Below are 17380 nucleotides of genomic sequence, written 5' to 3'. Positions count from 1 at the left end.
AATCATTACAAAATGACAACTCCACTTAAGGAGCCGGAAAGTATCTGTACTCATACACCTGATGCCTACATGTCACTGGGATAAAATATCAAAGGGTTTCAAGTTCACATGCCTTCAATATAAAAAGTCAAGCAAGTAATAATTAAAATAAATTAGCATCTGAGAGGAGAGCATTAATAGTTGGAGAGAAAAAAATTGAAAGAAACTAGTTCGTGCTTTTCCCACTGAGTCTGTGGGATTTAAAGAACGATGAGGATGAAGAATGAGAAAAAACAAAACGAGAAAATAAATCTTCGGATGTCTGAAGACTTATCACTTTTACTTAACTGAAGACTTATACTACTTAATTGAAGACTTATAAAGACATAGTACTTCACATACCTCTCAGCTCTACTTTGTTCTTTAAGTTGAATTTCAAATTGCTGATTTTTTATTTGCAATTCTTGCTCGAGTGCTTGTCTTTTTCGTTCACAATCCTCATACATTTTATTTTTAACAGCTCCTTCCTGGCTTAATGTGTTGAGTAGTTGTTCCTTCTCCTCTTGAAGACTACGAATAGTAGCTTTATATTTAGTTTCTATTTCTAAGACAATTCTTTCTTTTTCAGACACCATTTCGTCCTTTTGTATTTCTATGGTTTTCAAATATTCTTCTAACTTTGTACTGAGCTCTTCAACTTGTCTCTTTAATGTTACTTCCACATCAAGTGCTTGCTGCCTCATCACATCCAATTTATGTAGCTCTGCTCTAAGGAGGGTGGTCTCCTCTTCATGCCTGTCCAGCAACTCAGAAATGCACTGTTTTTTTTCTGTGGTCATTAATTCCCTTTCTTCTGCAAGTCCTACCTCATATTCCTCATTTTTTAGCTGAAGCTGGTGTTTCAAGTCAGTTATTTCTTCGCTGTATTTCTCTGTTTTTTTCATGACCTCACATTTTGTAATCTCTTGTTGGACTTGGTTCTCTTTTAAAAGCTGCTTTATTTCCTCAGTTTCAGCTTCCTTCAAAGCCAATTCAACTTCCAGCTTGCACCTAAAGTCAGAAAGGTCAGATACTTTAAATTTAAGTTCATTCAGTTCTTGTTCTCGCTCCTGGAGTTTAAGTGTAAGGGACTGTTGCACATGTTCTAAGCTTGCTTCATTTTCCCTCAAGATTTGTTCTTGCTGACTACAGTGATCAGTCATCAGCCTTTCCATTTCCTGCTGATGTCTGGCTTGCAGGTTATCTTCAAGATCCTTCAGATTACTTTGTTCAAGATTCTGAAGCTCTTCCCTTAAGCGCTCCATCTTCTGATCAGCCTGTACATTAAGTCTGCTTAATTCTTCCAATAAACTCTCTTTGGATTGTCTGAGTTCTTGGATTTGTGTCTCCTGTTTTTTTCCCTCTTCCACCAAGTCATGCATTTCTTTATCTTTACTAATTTGTAAGCATAAGAGGGTTTCATTTTTAGTCCTGGTCACAGCAATCTCATGATCTTTCTGTTTTATATTATCTTCAAGCTCCAACAAATTCCTCTTCAGCTTTTCTACATTTTGCTGAGTAGCCTTCGTCTCAACATTCCATTTGTCCATTCGGTCTTCATAATCCTTGCTTAAAATTTCTAATTTTTGTTGATAATTTTCCTTTGCTCCTGCTTCAACTCTACATTTTACTGTTTCAATTATGCTTCTTAATTCTTCACTTACATTTTTCATGGAACTATTAAAATCACACTGCTCTTTCTGGACAAGCGCTCTGAAATGCTTAAGGTCTTTCTTAATGTTTATAAAATGTGACTGAGACATTTCAGTGATAAACCTGTATTTTTCTATATGCCTCTTTAGAGATGCAACTTCTTTAGAATCCTCCTTTTCACCAAAAGTTGTATCCTGCATACGTCTATTATCAATAGCATTAATAACTGAAGAATATAGTGATTCAAGCATCATTTCAGGACTTTGTGGATCACTGATTAAGTTGGGTGAGGTTACATTCTCCTCAATCACAAATTCATTTACTGCTGACACAAAATCAGACTCTGGACTTTCTGCCAATGAGTCCATATCTATAGATCCTTGTTTGAGAACTTGTTCTAAATTTGGATGAGGAATAGTCTCAAAATCAAATGTATGGGCATCAATACTATCAGGAGACAGCTCTTCCAATGAGGCAGGAACGTTAGCAGGTGGACAGATTGGTCCCTGAAGGCCAAGAGTGGACGTAGCTCTAGAAGAGGTAGTTTTTGTTCCGGTTGTGCTTTCCAGCCTGTGTGTTGTTGGCGTAGGTGGTTCAAGAGACGCCTGCAAGCATAAGCAGCACTGATGTTAAAACACAATCTTTTTTTTTAAAATATCAGTAAAACAGAACTGTAAAAATATTAGAAGTTCAACACCAACTGTTTTCAAAATAGCTACAAATAAATAAAATAAGTGGTCTATTTTGGGAAAATCTAGGTAGGCGTTCAGTACTGTATTAACTGCCCAATTACACAAATCTTCCCAACTGGTAGAATGACCAAATAATTGTGAAGATTCAATCACCAAAACGAATTCTATGTTGAAACAGACTAAATCCATGTTTAATATGTTTATAATGTAGCCTGATTAAGAAACATCAACATTCTTATTTTTAATTGAAATGTACTGTAATTCAAAGCAGAACTCGAAAACTAACCCTTTTTAAACATACAAAAACATCTGAAGACTATATACTCCATGATTGCAATTTTTGCTAAATTTAGTTAAAATTTCTTGCAATATATGATTCCAATATTTTGTATTAAATTATATCTCTGGCAAAATTTAACATTACATTACAATAGGAAACCATTCACAACTTTATTAAAATAAGTTACCTTTACAGAAATTGTTCAACACTTTTTGTGGCTCAGGAGAGACAAGAGTCAGGCATACATTTTCATTTATCACGTGATCTGGTGAGATACTCTAACAATCTGAGAAAAAACCCTATCTCACCACCCTGAACAAGTTTTTGCCCCTCCTTCCCAGGAAACATTTCCTCGTCACATGAAATGAGGAAAAAGTATCAAAAGTACGTGCTAGATAATGGCTGCAAGATAGCCTTCAACTGAATATATTTAAGGGGGAGAGCCACAGATTTTTGAATGATAAGGGAATCAAGGTTTATGGGGAGCGGACAGGGAAGTGGAGTTGAGGTCAAGATCAGCCATGATCTAACTGAATGGCAGAGCAGGCTCGAGGGGCCAAATGGCCTACCCCTGCTCCTATTTCTTATGTTCTTCTTGTGTAGCAAGTCCAAGTAGGCAGCAATTAAGTGCCTCAAATCCTCAAGAAGCAGTAGATTTGGCAGCATTTGATCGAAACGAACAAAGAAAAAGCTTCCCACAAAACCCACACTGCTCAAACATAGACCCTATATAAGTTTACTTGCACCCAACCCCCAGTGGCGAATTAGTTTTCAGCTTCCTCACCCCCGTCGAGCGACAACCCCTCCAACAGCCATGACCCTTCCTGGACGAGCAGGAATTATGAACCCCCAATTCTTATGTGGAGTAAGCTGTGGATTGCATTCAACCTCCCCCACCCCCCCAAAAAAAATTCCTACATGTTCACCACTAGCTGTACTACCCTCCAACTAACTCCCCTCCCCACATCCTTTAGAGGAGTACATCAGTCATTCAAATAGCTACGGATTATGTTTGCATAGACATGCATGTATCAATTGTTCTGGTCACTTGATAGTTAATTAGAATGTTTGTTTTGTTTTTGGTCTTTAATACATTACTGCTTTCAGTCTACAACACTAAGTCCATTGCTCTGGTATAGGATCATAGAAATATGATTGATGCATTCTACAAGTACTTAAAGGTTTAATATGAGACTTCCTGCTTTATGGTACCAATGAGTTCAAATGCGCAGCAGTAGGATAGAAAGATATTTCTGCCATGAAACCATGAATGCGGATACTGGGCTACTGGACCGCACTCAAGTAGAAAATATTCACTTAAAGTTCACAAGTAGCTGACTATATTGGAAAATCTTGTTCCAGACAGCAGGGCAATTAGTAAATAGGAAAATAAAAAGTGCACAATTCATAAGGGTACAAAAATCAAAACTAAAAGCACACCAACAACAACTTGTATTTATATAGCACCTTTAACGTAGTGTAATGTTCCAAGGCACTTCTCAAATGTATGAGATAAAACAATTTGACATCGAGCCACATAAGTAGAAATCAGGGCAGGTGACCAAAAGCTTGGTCAAAGAGGTAGGTTTTAAGGAGCGCCTTGAAGGAGGAAAGAGAGGTAGAGAGGCGGAGGGGTTTAGGGAGGGAGTTCCAGAGCTTGGGGCCTAGGCAATAGAAGGCATGGCCTCCAATATTCGAGCGACTATAATTAGGGATGCTCAAGAGGGCAGTATTAGAGGAGTGCAGACATCTCAGGGGGATGCGGGGCTGGAGGAGATTAGAGATGGGGAGGGGAATTTTGACATCGAGGCATTGCTTAATCGAGAGCCAATGTAGCTCAGCAAGCAGAGGTGAGGGTGAGCGAGACTTGGTGCGAGTTAAGACATGGGCCAACTGAGTTTTGGATCACCTCTAGCTTACGTAAGGTAGAATGTGGAAGGCCAGCCAGGAGTGCGCTGGAACTGTCAAGTCTAGAGGTAACAAAGGCATGGATGAGGGCTTCAGCAGCGGATGAGCGGAGGGAAGGGCGGAGACGGGCGATGTTACGGAGGAAGAAATAGGCGGTCTTAGTTATGCTGCGGATGTGTGGTCGAAAGCTCGTTTCAGGGTCAAATATGACACCAAGTTTGCGAACAGTCTGGTTCAGCCTCAGACAGAAGTCGGGGAGCAGGATGGAGTTTGTGGCAGGGACCAAAAACAATGGCTTCGGTCTTAATATTTAGTTGGAGAAAATTTCTGCTCATTCAGTATGAGATATCAGACAAGCAGTCTGACAATTTAGAGACCGTGGAGGGGTTGAGAGAAGTGGTATTGAGGTGGAGCTGGGTGTCACCAGCGTACATGTGGAAACTGATGCTGTGTTTTCGGATGATGTCGCCAAGGGGCAACACGTAGATGAAAAATAGGAGGGGGCCAAGGTTAGATCCTTGGGGGACCCCAGAGGCAACGATGCAGGGATGGGAAGAGAAGCCATTGCAGGTGATTCTCTGACTACGGTTAGATAGACAAGAATGGAACCAGTCAAGTGCAGTCCCACTCAGCTGGGCAACGGTGGAGAGGCATTGGCGAAAGATGCCAATGTTATTTTTTTTAATTTAATTAATTAATTTAAAAAAAACACAGTGAAAAAACACAGGTCATTGATGAGACACAATATCAGTTAACATGGGAGCCAGAAAAGGAAGTTGGATAGTCAGCAGTTTAGTGGGAATAGGGTCAAGGGAGCAGGAAATGGGTCTCAAGGACAAGATAAGCTCAGAGAGGACATGGAGAGAAACTGGAGAAAAATGCGAGTTTGGTGTTGGGGTAGAGGGGAACCTTCGAGGAAGTTTGGCCGGGTGGGCTAGGGGAAGGGATTAAAGTGGCAGAGGCACCTGATCGGATGGTCTCAATCTTGGTGCCAAAGAAGTCCATAAGCTCGTCACTCGTAGTTGGATGGGAGGGTGGAGGAGTCAGGGGAAGAGGGGTTTAAGATAACAGTTTGCAGTAGAGAAAAGCTGGGAGTTATCATTGCATTCCAGAATGATCCTGTAATGGTGAGCGATTTTGGCAGACAAGAGCAGGATAGTGCTTTATCTGGTCCAGGCAGATCTGGCAGTGAATGACTAAACCAGTTGTTTGCCGTAACAGTTCAAGTCTGTGACCTTTGGACTTAAGGGAGCGGAGATGGGGGCCATACTGGGGGAATGGCCAGGGTGAAAGAGTGTAATGGTTTTAATGGGGACTAGGGTGTCAAAGATGGTGGAGAGAGAGAGAGAGAGAGAGAGAGAGAGAGAGAGAGAGAGAGAGAGAGAGAGAGAGAGAGAGAGAGTGGTTGAGCAAATCGGTAGCTGCAGAAATATTGTGAAGTGGATAGGTGGATTAAAGAAAAGGGGATAAAGGGATATGGAGCAGTGGCTAAATGTGATTCGGGCTATTTGCTCGCATGGAGGGTAAATAACATGGATTTGGTTGGGCTGAATGGGACGTTTCCATCTACTATATATGTGTTTGCCCACACGCACTCCTCTAAAGCTACAGAACATGCAAACTTGCTGTCTCCTTTCCTTCCCTGCTATATTTATTATACACTTACTTGCAAAAGTGCACGATAGAATATTGATCAAATGTTTTAAAGATTCTGGCAAGCACTAAGAAAGTAGTTCTCACTTTACTCGGTGTCATAGAAACATAGAAAATAGGTGCAGGAGTAGACCATTCAGCTCTTCGAGCCTGCTCGGGCCCAGCGTCAGTTTGAGTGCCGGCAGTGTTACACATGCGCGTTGGAGCATGCGCGCATGCGCAATGGCACACAAACATTGGCAATCAGCCATCTTTAAAGGGACATGCAGAAGTGATTTTTGGGTGCATGAGCAAGACTGCCTGCAGTCTTGCTCATGTAACAGTGACTATACTTCAAAAGGAGTTCATTGGTTGTAATATAGTGAACAGATAAGGTGCCATATACATGCAAGCTTGTTCTTCTTCAGTGACTGGCACAATACTCAGTGGCACGGATTTTGCGGTAGGAATAACGGCGACGGTATCAGCGTTCACCATTAAGGAGTAAATCGGATAGCAACTCCCAGTGTCCGCACATGCGCAGATAAATATGGAAATCAGGAAGTTGCTGCCCGATTTGTCCTGCTTTTTCACAAGCTTCCTTGTTGAGACTCTCTGCATTGAAACACATGAAGGGCGTGAAGTAGCGATACTTACCCACTAAAAACACCAGAAAAGTTTAGTGGTGGTTGTCCATTCAAATATAAGTGAATTTTTTATGGCATGAGAAAGTCTTAATTACTGCCCAACAACCTCTCTGGCACTAAAAAGTAACTTTTACAAGTGTGGAGTCTCATTCCTTCAGATTTCAATTATTGCTGGAGATTACTAAAACTTTAATTTAAAAAAAACCTTTTTCTTTGTTCCTAGTATCTCTCTCATCTTTTTTTCCTTCTCTATTTTGCTTTCTGTACATGATCTTGCATTGAATTAAATATTCTAATTTACTCTGCGTGCCTCAGTAAGGATTCTTCAATCTGATTGGTTGAAGACAGTGTTGCTTGCCCTTTTCACACAGAACCCCTGTAGAGGACGGAGTGCTGTTTCAGACTCCGATCACCACAAGTTGCCGTGCAAAAGCCCACGAAAAGTCTGTGGTCAGCTGTAAGCATAATGAACTGCAAGTGCCGTTCGTTCGCCGCTGACTGTAAAATCCAGCCAATATTTTACCTATTCTACACTGACAATATCTTGTAAAACAGACAGGAGATTTGTCAATCTAATTCATTATTTTTGTGAAAAGAGAGTACATTTAGGATGTTCAAATTTAATTTAAAATCAATTTATCCTCTGGAAATTAACCCACAGTGTCCCATAATTCAGAAAATCTATTTTCATCTCCACTAAATTAAACAAGCATTATGATCCATCAGCAGAGTCTGCTAAAGGAGCAAGACACAATGATATAGATGAAATTCTCAATTCGATGTGGTTTTAAAACCTATCCTTGGAAACCTCAAATGTCTAGTAAGAGCACCTCCATAAATTGCAAGTATAAAGTGTGTCATATTCACTAGGTCATGGCATGTCGAGGGAAAATGGCAAAGGAATTCCACATCAGCTCAGCACAATGCATCTCTGTTTGAGCTTTGGAATGCAAAACAAAAATTGCGAAGCAGTTTATCATCACAAAAACCTTCTACAGCAATACATAAAATGTGTTGGCACAGAAGGGATTGATGTTAACTGGGTCAAGTTATTTGCCTCATCTCCCTGATGCTTCTTTCAGTTCGATAGAACAGAAGAAGTTGTCGTTCTTCGAGCCACTTCTGTGGTTCATCAGTATTGATATCAACTATTCTGACTAATAATCCATTTCAGCAGTAAGAACTTCTGCAATCTTCCCATAGCATATCAATAAAGCATACAGTTGTTTGAGATGGGAAAAATAACTTGCATTTATATAGTATGTCGTCTTGTCTTCAGGACATCCAAAAGTGTTTCACAGCCAAAGAAGTGCTTTTGAAGTGCAGTCACTGTTATATAGGTAAATGCAGCATCCTAGTTGTACATTAAAAAGTCAGTGAAACATTAAATAAGACAAATGATTAGCTTCTGCTCTTGATGGTATTAATTGAGGAAGAAATGTTGCCAGGACACTGGGAGAATTCCCTGTTCTTCAAAAATAGCGCTATGGGATCTTCAATGTCCATTCCAGCAGACAAGGCCTTGGTTTAACATCTTAGCTTAAAGGCAGTTTCTCCAACAATCCATCAACCCTTGAGCACCTCGAGTCTCTTCACCGAGAGCATGCAGAAAGCAAGTGCAGACAGCAGAAGGAGCGTGCAGCAAACCAGACTCCCAACCCACACTTTCCTTCAACGACTGTCTGTCCCACCTGTGAAAGAGTCTGTAATTCCCGTATTGGACTGTTCAGTGACCTAAGAACTGAAGAACCAGACTGATTCCTGGGATGGCAGGACTGTCGTATGAGAAGAGATTGGGTCGACTAGGCCTGTATTCACTAGTTAAGAATAAGGAGGGGATCTCATTGAAACGTATAAAATTCTGACGGGGTTGGACAGACTGGATGCGGGGAGGATGTTTCCCCTGGCTGGGAAGTCTAGAACAAGGGGTCACAGTCTCAGGATATGGGGTAGGAAATTTAGGACAGAGATGAGGAAAAGTTTTTTCCACTCAGAGGGTGGTGAACCTGTGGAATTCTCTACCACAGAAGGCTGTGGAGGCCACGTCACTGAATATATTTAAGGAGATAGATTTCTAGACAAAAGGCATCAAGGGGTATGGGGAAAAAAGAGGAATATGGAGCCCAACTTTCCTTCCCCAGTAGAACGGCGCACCTCAGAGAGGCCCGCCTAATTTCTAGAACTGAAAAAGCGCCAAATACTTACCTCGCGATTCTCCGATATCTGTAGACCCTTTTGCAGCTCAGCGCGGTGCAGCAGGAGCTGTTGGGGGCAGAGCAAACGCGTTCTGACCAAGCACTGCCAGCAAGGGGGGAGGGGGCTAGGGCCCAGCGTCAGTTTGAGTGCCGGCAGTGTTGCACATGCGCGTTGGAGCGTGCGCGAATGCGCAATGGCACACAAACATTGGCAATCAGCCATCTTTAAAGGGACATGCAGAAGAGTGATTTTTTTTTATATAAAGGTGTGTGGCGCTGTGCAAAGCCTTCTGACTGATTTTTTTTTGTGCCTGAAGGAGTGCTGTTAGCAGTACTGTGGAAGAAATTAGCTGCTGGAATCAGTGAGTGCTGTTTGTTGCTGCTAAACTTCCAGAACAAGTGCTGCATAGGTGCATGCAAAATAAGGACTGTGTTTTAAAAAATCAGTGTCAGTTCAACACAGCAATGGAACAACGTCCACCAAGAACGAAGAATTTCTTGCATGAGGAAGTGGAGACACTAGTTAATATCATTGAGCAGATATGGCAGGAACTGGATACCAGCAACAGAGGTCGCACAAAAGTGCTACCCAAAGAAAAGAAGAAATGCTGGAACCTAGTTGAAGAAGATTACTGCGCAGTGGTGCATACCAGGAGATCTGGAAGCCAGTGTAAAAAGAAATGGCATAACCTTGGTCAAGTAGTTAGTGTAAGTAATATTTTCATTTTTCAATGGAATCTCAGTTGTAAATATGACCACCTGTATATGTCCCACCCTGCAGAAAGACGCACTCTGTAAAAAGTTATATTTTAATCTTTGCAGAAGAAATTGGTCCATAACAAATGGGAAAGAACTCGAACAGGAGGCGGCATGCCAAATCTGCATCCACCGACAGCCTTGGAACAGAGGGTCGCTGCTTTGATGAGTCGTACCTGGAGAAAAGCAATCAGTACTGCATAAGCTGGGCCCACACACGAGGGAGAGAGCAAGTCCTGAAAATGCATCGTGGCCGTTCAAATCAACCTGCTGCCTGGCCTATGTGTGAAACTACTCATGCCACCTATCCTGCCCCCTCCTGTGCTGCTAACCATTTGACTGTTCTGTTATATTTTGCAGAAGATGATGCCAATCCTGAAGATCCTGAAGATACAGAAGAAGAACCAGATGCGGACGATCCAGACCAAGGGTGGTTGCAGGGGTTGACTGAAATGTCTTCAGGGCAGACTTTTGAACTTAATATTTATGAGCCTACATTAACGGACATCAGTGTTTCAAACACTTGAATAGGTTCTGATCCGACATTCTATGGTTTCACAGATTCCGACGTTGCAGGTCCCAGTGGTGGTGGTGGTGGTGGTGTAATGTACCATTTTACACCCAGGGCCCGATCATCCCAGCCTGTGCCTCCCACTGGAGTGGTGCTGCCTGCAACACCCAGTGCCCCACCGTCCCAGCCTGTGCCTCCCACTGGAGTGGTGCTGCAAGGCAGACCCAGGCAGAGGAAGAGAATGAGAATCGATACACGCTCTCCTGAGGTGCATCGTGCAATAGATGTGGGTCAGGTTGTGGCATTGGGTGTGGAGAGCAATGACCTTATCCGATCACTCGTGGGCAGCATCAGTGCGGTGGGTGAAGAGGTAACGATACTGACGGGAGAAATAACTAATGACACGAGAAATGAGGGAGGGAAATGTCAGAGGGAGCGCAAGCGACGGCACAGGCCATCAGGGAGGGCATACAAGTGACGACACAGACCATCAGGGAGGGCCTGGGTGAGGTAGCTGCTGCAATAGGGCACACAATCCGGCCAATCAAATTACACCCCCATGAAGAAGTGAACATCCACCGAGATGTGGATGAGAGATGGTTGCAGCCTTGCTTTGCTGCTTTTGTTCTTGATGTAACTATAGTAACTTTTTTCACATTTTAATTGTTTTGTAACTTTACAACTTGTAAGTGATCTTAGGGTTTTTAAGTGATCTTAAAGAGTCATATTAAAGTTTGATACAACAAATATTTTATTACACTAACGTGCAGTACATGGTGAACTTCTCAATAAAATATTTTTACATTAAAACTGAATCATGTTCCATTAATGCAACACAACATAGGAACAACTCCAAAAAATAAACATGTCCATGCGGAACAGTTGTCGCTGAGCCTCAGGCATCAGTAATTGAAGCTGCTGGCGCAGGGCTCAAGCAATCGTTAAAGGAGCACGATGGACCGCCCTCCTCAGACGTTGTGCTCCGGCATCAGGCAATTGCATGCTTTCCTGATCGTCGTCATCATCCTCATCCCGCTCTTCCAAATTACTATCAGGCACTCTCCCCTCATGTGGGTCTTCTGGTTCCACTGCCAGCTCCTGCTGCCTCATGATGGCTAAGTTATGCAGCATGCAGCACACAACAGTGAACTGACCGACAATCTCAGAGGAGTATTGCAAGTGGCCTCTGGAATGGTCCAGGCATCGGAAATGCTGTTTCAAGATGCCAATGGTCCTCTCTATGATGTTGCGCGTCGCAACGTGCGACATGTTGTATTGATGGTCAGCTTCCGTCCGTGTTACCTGTAGGGGCATCATGAGCCAGGTGGCGAGGTCGTACCCGTTGACTCCTAGTAGCCAGCTCTGCCCTTCTGGCTGCTGCTGAAACATGTCAGATATAACGCTGTCGCATAGGATGAACACATCATGGGTGCTGCCAGGGTATCTTGCATTGACTGACATGATGCGCTACTTGTCGTCACAGACGAGTTGCACATTAATGGAGTGGAAACCTTTTCTATTCCTGAACTGCTCAGCATCCTCCACAGGTGCTCGCAAGGTGATGTGGGTACAATCAATGCAGCCCTGTACCTTTGGGAAGCCAGCAATCTTTGAGAACCCCACAGCCCTGTCATGCATTGCTTGGCCAGTCATTGGGAACTTGAAGTCATTCCTCCATGCATTCGGTGCAGCTGTGACCTGGTGAACGCAGGCATGTATTGCATATTAAGGGATGGCACACAGATCTCCAGTTGTAGCTTGAAACAAGGCATAGATGGAAAGCGCAGCTGTAACCTTCACTTCAACAGACAAGGCAGTCGGCGTTCTGCTTCTCGGCTGTAAATCTGTTCTCAACATATCAGATCTCAACGACAACTTCTCTGCGGAAACGCAGCCTTTTGACACAATTAGCCTCGCCTATGTCCAGGTACGAACTCCTGACTCAATATTGCCGATGTGGGTAAGACCTCCTGCCCATCAGCCTACGAGCTATGACGCTCCTGATGCGGTGAGCTCTAATCAATTCTTTCCCATGCAGTGAATTGATGGAGAACCATTGCATAATCTGTGGCATTGATAATGCAGTACCCATACTTGAAGTAAAAATTAAACTTTCAAAGGTGCGCGCTGGCTAGTTGGCTGGCTCTCCCTCCCGGTGTTTTTCAGGCCGCCCCTATCCCCTGGCCGAACGGCCAAAAGATCACAGCTCGGTGCCTGCGTGTGTGCTCGCCCTCCCAGTGTTTTCAATGCCGCCCCTATCCCCTGGCCGAACAATCGCAGCTCAGTGCCTGCTGCCACTGCTTTGATGGAGAGGTAGGAAATTTTATTTATTGATTTATCTATCATATATCATTGATGATGGCTCTTTATTGGTAAAAGTGAAGTGTTTAATGTTTTGTAAAATCCCCTAACTTCCCTCCCCGCCCCCCCCAATCTGCACCCAATTCCTAAAATGTAGGCAAGGTTTTACCGAGCGTACAAAAATCGACACTTACTCCATTCTAAGTTAGTTTCGAGTAACTTTTCGCTGCCTGAACTTGCAAAACAGGCTTAAGTGGCTGGTAATGCCACCTTTTGGAAAAAAACTGTACTAAAACGAAACTCTTAACTAACTAGAATTGGAGCAAACTAAATGCCAAGAATTACGATTTCTAAGATACTCCATACTAAACTAGCCAAAACTTGGGCCCATGGTGTTGAGGTAGAGGTTCAGCCATGATCATATTGAATGGCGGTACAGGCTCAAAGGGCTGAATGGCCTACTACTGCTCCTATTTTCTATGTTTCTATGTTTCACTTTCAGAGTGAAAGCAAGTCTTCCTCGATTTCGAGAGACTGCCTATGATGATGACTTCTTTGGAGTGGAGCTTAAACCCACAATCTCCAGACTTGGAGTACCAACAGAGCCAAGCTGGCATATTGGAACATAAAAAGAATGGAACATAGTAGTCAGAAATAAAAGGTCATCATTTGGTTAACTCAAATTTTGAGAACCTGACAATAATAGCTTATGCCATTAAATTATGAACTCTCATGAAGTTAAACTCAGCTGTTTAAAAATGACAGAACATATTTCACACTCACAGGACAAGTTAACGAGTTAATTACAAAATTGCAAGTCAACAAATGCAATTCCAACAATTACTGACAGCACAATCAATTGAAATGGACTGGAAAGGGAAAAGTCACAGAAAGGGAGAAGTCATTTAAAGTACAGATGGCTCAGATTTCCCAGCTGCAGAGATTAGGTATAGAGGCTAGATGCATACAAAATGTAGCGATTGCGAATATTTTTTGACATCAGATCACATACAATTAAAAAAGCACTATAACTAGTAGAAATTGTATTAAATTACTGAACAGCATTAAAACAAGACATTTTACGCAAATTGATTAACTAGTCCACAAGACACAATTAAACCCTTCAGGTGATGATAACTAATAGTTTGAGCAGCAATAAAACTAACTGCCATTTCACGCAATCATACTTATGTTTGAAAGAAAGCTAAATTTACTAGAATGATACCAGAGCTGAGAGGTTATATCGGGATCAGGAAAGATTGGACAGGTTGTGGTTCTGTTCTCCAGAAAAAAGACTAAGTCTTTAAGATCATGAAAGGGTGCGTTCAGGTAAACATGAGAGAAAATGTTTCCACTTGCGGGCGAGACTAGAACTTGGGGCCATAAACACAAGATAGTCACGAGTAAATCCAATAGGGAATTCAGGAGAAATTTATTTACCCAAAAAGAGTGGTTAGACTGTGGAACTGGCTACCACAAGTAGTTGAGGAAAACAACATAGATGCGTTTAAGGGAGAGCTAAACACATGTGGAAGAAAGGAATAGAAGGATACGTTGATAGGGTTAGAAGTAGTTTGGGAGGAGGCTCTTGTGGAGCATGGCATGGACCTGTTGGGCTGAATGGCCTGTGCGCTGTAAATACTTTGTAATTATAATACTTTGCAATGGTCACTTTACTCTGCATCCAGCTGACCTAGTATCCTTTGAGGCAGACACTGGATGCTTCACGTAGAAAGCACTCCACTCCTTTGCATTGATGATCAGAGTACATTTGCTTATTACTCAGGACCAATTCAAGAAGACAGTCTTTAAAAATTCCTACATTAACTAAAACTTAAGCCACTAAATATGAAACCAGCAAGTATTGCACTGGCAATTTTGAATGTCAGGTTGCAGATTATGTGGAAAGTAACAGCATTACACAACTACTGAGCCTGCAAGAATACACAACCACAGTAGAACTTTCCAGCACATGATTGAGCCTTGCATTAAACTGGGAGGAGACAATTTGCGAGATAAACTGACTTTGTAGTTAATGGACATAATTGCATTTATGTACTGAAAGAAAATTAGACAAATATTTGAACATAGGTTAAAAATAGATTTGCTATTGTTAGTATGCAAACCATTTTCTGCCATGGCTAAAGGCTACCTTGTTTGAAAATAAATCCTACCACTTAATATGAAAAATTACCTTTTGCTCAGTCAGTAAGTCTGTGATAGTCTGGGACATTTCATCCAAACTCTGAGCTGCTTTGACCAGATTACGAAGAATTTGAATATGCTGGTGTAATGGCTCAAAGTCACACAGAGTGGGAACCCTTTTAGGAAAATGAATCAGAAACAGAAAATTAGCTCAAACATAACAGAATTTTTCTCATGTTAGGTTCATTATAATAGTCAACACTTAAAAAAACTGAAATCTATTTCATGTTTAAATGACTTAAAAAAATACAAGTCTTGGCTTACTCTCCTCCCCTTGCCAAGAAGAAAAAAATCAAGACATATTTGTGGAAACCATTTAGAAAACATTGAAAATGGTGTCAGAAGACACAAACTTATTGTAAGCTTTTCTAAGACTGAACAAATAGGCTTCTAGAGCTTGATGACATACCATACTGCATAAATGTATTAAGAAATGGATTGTACCTGCAATTTCTGTGGTGACTCTCCAAAGTCACTTTTGTTACAAAGAAACACCAAGTGGAGGCAATTCACTTCCTCATAGGAAGAAAGACAATTAAATGTGGGAAAATGAGTCAACCTATCTTTTATGTATCTCCATGCAATTGGTGACACGGCAAGGGCAGCAAAAAAAAAAGAGTAAGTTGTTGGCCTGCTAACCCCTCGATTGATAAATGATGGATGAGCTAAAATGATACATAAAGAAAAAAGCTGGAAGCATTTTCTTTTTAATTTACTCACCTTTACAAGTAGTCGTCCTCACTTTAGGAATCAAGTTATCCTCAACATACCAGGGCTAAGGTCAGCATAATAGCAATGGAAAAATAAAAACAAAACTCTCTAAGACTTTCAGCCAGAACTGCATGACACTTATATAAAATATAAATCAAGTCCCTGTGTGGTTATTTTTATGTCTTTTCATCCAGAGGTGGCAAGATAACAAGAAATATCCCCGGCCCCCATTAACAGAAAGCTTTGATGACATTTGAAACAATTAAATGTTAACTGTTCAGAATGATTATCTGAAAGTTTAACCTAATTAATATTTTATAAATAATGTATCAAAGACTTCTCGATTTAGGTGTATGAAATGGTAGGTGTATGAAACTGTGTGCGCAGAAAATATAAAACCCTAAACTGTAAAAGGAGTGAAAGATGGAAAATTTGGTATGTGGTTAACTTCATTTGAAGAATGAGAAATACAGCACTTCAAGGTGAGTAAATCTACCTTTCTTCATTTGTTATCCTCCACATACCACAAAAGTAGAACTTGCAAAGTACTATCTTTTAAGCAGTAAAGACTTGTTTATAATGATCTGCAATCACTGAAACAGCTCAGACACACTGCACATCTTCTATGCAGGTAAATCCAGGTGATGCTTCCTGAATGTAGTGATCACTCAATGTGGCTGTATTTCAAAGGACGTTGGGTCGCAGATTTATCCTCAGTTTTGTTTCCATAGTTTAGCAATATCAGGGAGGTTAAACTGGATAACTTAAATTCTGCATCATAGGCATTCCCTCAAAATCGAAGACTTGCTTCCACTCAAAGTGAGTTCTCTGGTGACTGTATCGTCCAATACGAGAATTACAGTCTCCATCACAAGTGGGAGTCATTGAAGGAAATGGTGGGTGGGACTGGTGTGCAGCACGCTGCTTCCGCTTGTTTTCTGCATGCTCTCGGCGACGAGACTCTAGGTGCTCAGCGCCCTTCCGGATGCTCTTCCTCCACTTAGGGCAGTCTTGGGCCAGGGATTCCCAGATGTCGGTGGGGATGTTGCACCTTCTCATCAAGGAGGCTTTGAGGGGGTCCTTGAAGTTTCCTCTGCCCACCTGGGGCTCACCTGCCATACAGGAGTTCCGAATAGAGCGCTTGTTTTGGGAGTCTCGTGTCGGGCATGCAGACAATGTGGCTCCCCCCAACAGAGCTGGTCAAGCATGGTCAGTGCTTAGATGCTGGGGATGCCGGCCTGATCGAGAACACGGATGTTGGTACGTCTATCCTCCCAGTGGATTGCAGGATCTTGAGGAGGCAGCGTTGATGGTATTTCTCCAGCGCTTCGAGGTGCTTACTGTATATGGTCCACGTCTCAGCCATATCGGAGGGAGAGTATCACTACTGCCCTGTAAACCATAAAGCTTGGTGCCAGATTTGAGGTCCTGTTCTTCGAACACTCTCTTCCTCAGGCAACCGAAGGCTGCGCTGGCACACTGGAGGCAATTTGGGAGTTGTCAGTTGTTAAAAGGCTACTTTTCTCTTTTTCCTCCCTTTTCAAATAGGAAAATGCCTTATCTCTGGTGTCATTTCCTGAGATTACGGCATGAAACTTCTGGGTGTGAACCTGTATCTTGATAGATGGAAAATACTTTTGATGCAGCAACATTGTGCCAGGTTTTATTCTTGTAATTTTATCAGTCTCCCAGAAGAATAAGAGCAAAGGGCCAATCTTGAGAATTAGAAAATTGAACCAGAATATATTATAGCATGGGTGAGGACTTGTTTATCACATGAAATTTCAGCGTCGATGTCTGCCCTTGCTGATAGTAGGCTCCCGAGGTATGGAAAATGGTCCACGTTGTCCAAGGCCGTGCCGTGGATTTTG

The 17380-nt window shown here is 42.1% G+C and overlaps 1 protein-coding gene across 5 annotated transcripts in view; it reads right to left on the bottom strand.

The window, feature by feature from the left end:
- The window catches only part of rb1cc1 (RB1-inducible coiled-coil 1), a 251120-nt gene that overhangs the window by 117474 nt on the left and 116266 nt on the right, over nucleotides 1-17380 (bottom strand). For all 5 annotated transcript variants that reach the window (XM_070892346.1, XM_070892352.1, XM_070892360.1 and 2 more), the window contains 2 exons: nucleotides 14788-14914; nucleotides 382-2276 (listed from right to left, as the gene is read on the bottom strand). In XM_070892346.1, the coding sequence (XP_070748447.1) occupies nucleotides 382-2276; nucleotides 14788-14914 (2022 nt within the window). The remainder of the gene's footprint in view (nucleotides 1-381; nucleotides 2277-14787; nucleotides 14915-17380) is intronic.

Source organism: Pristiophorus japonicus, chromosome 1 (genome assembly GCF_044704955.1).
Source record: "Pristiophorus japonicus isolate sPriJap1 chromosome 1, sPriJap1.hap1, whole genome shotgun sequence".
NCBI lineage: Eukaryota > Metazoa > Chordata > Chondrichthyes > Pristiophoridae > Pristiophorus > Pristiophorus japonicus.
The sequence above is the reverse complement of the archived record's forward strand: the minus strand, read 5'-3'. Positions and strand labels throughout refer to the sequence as shown.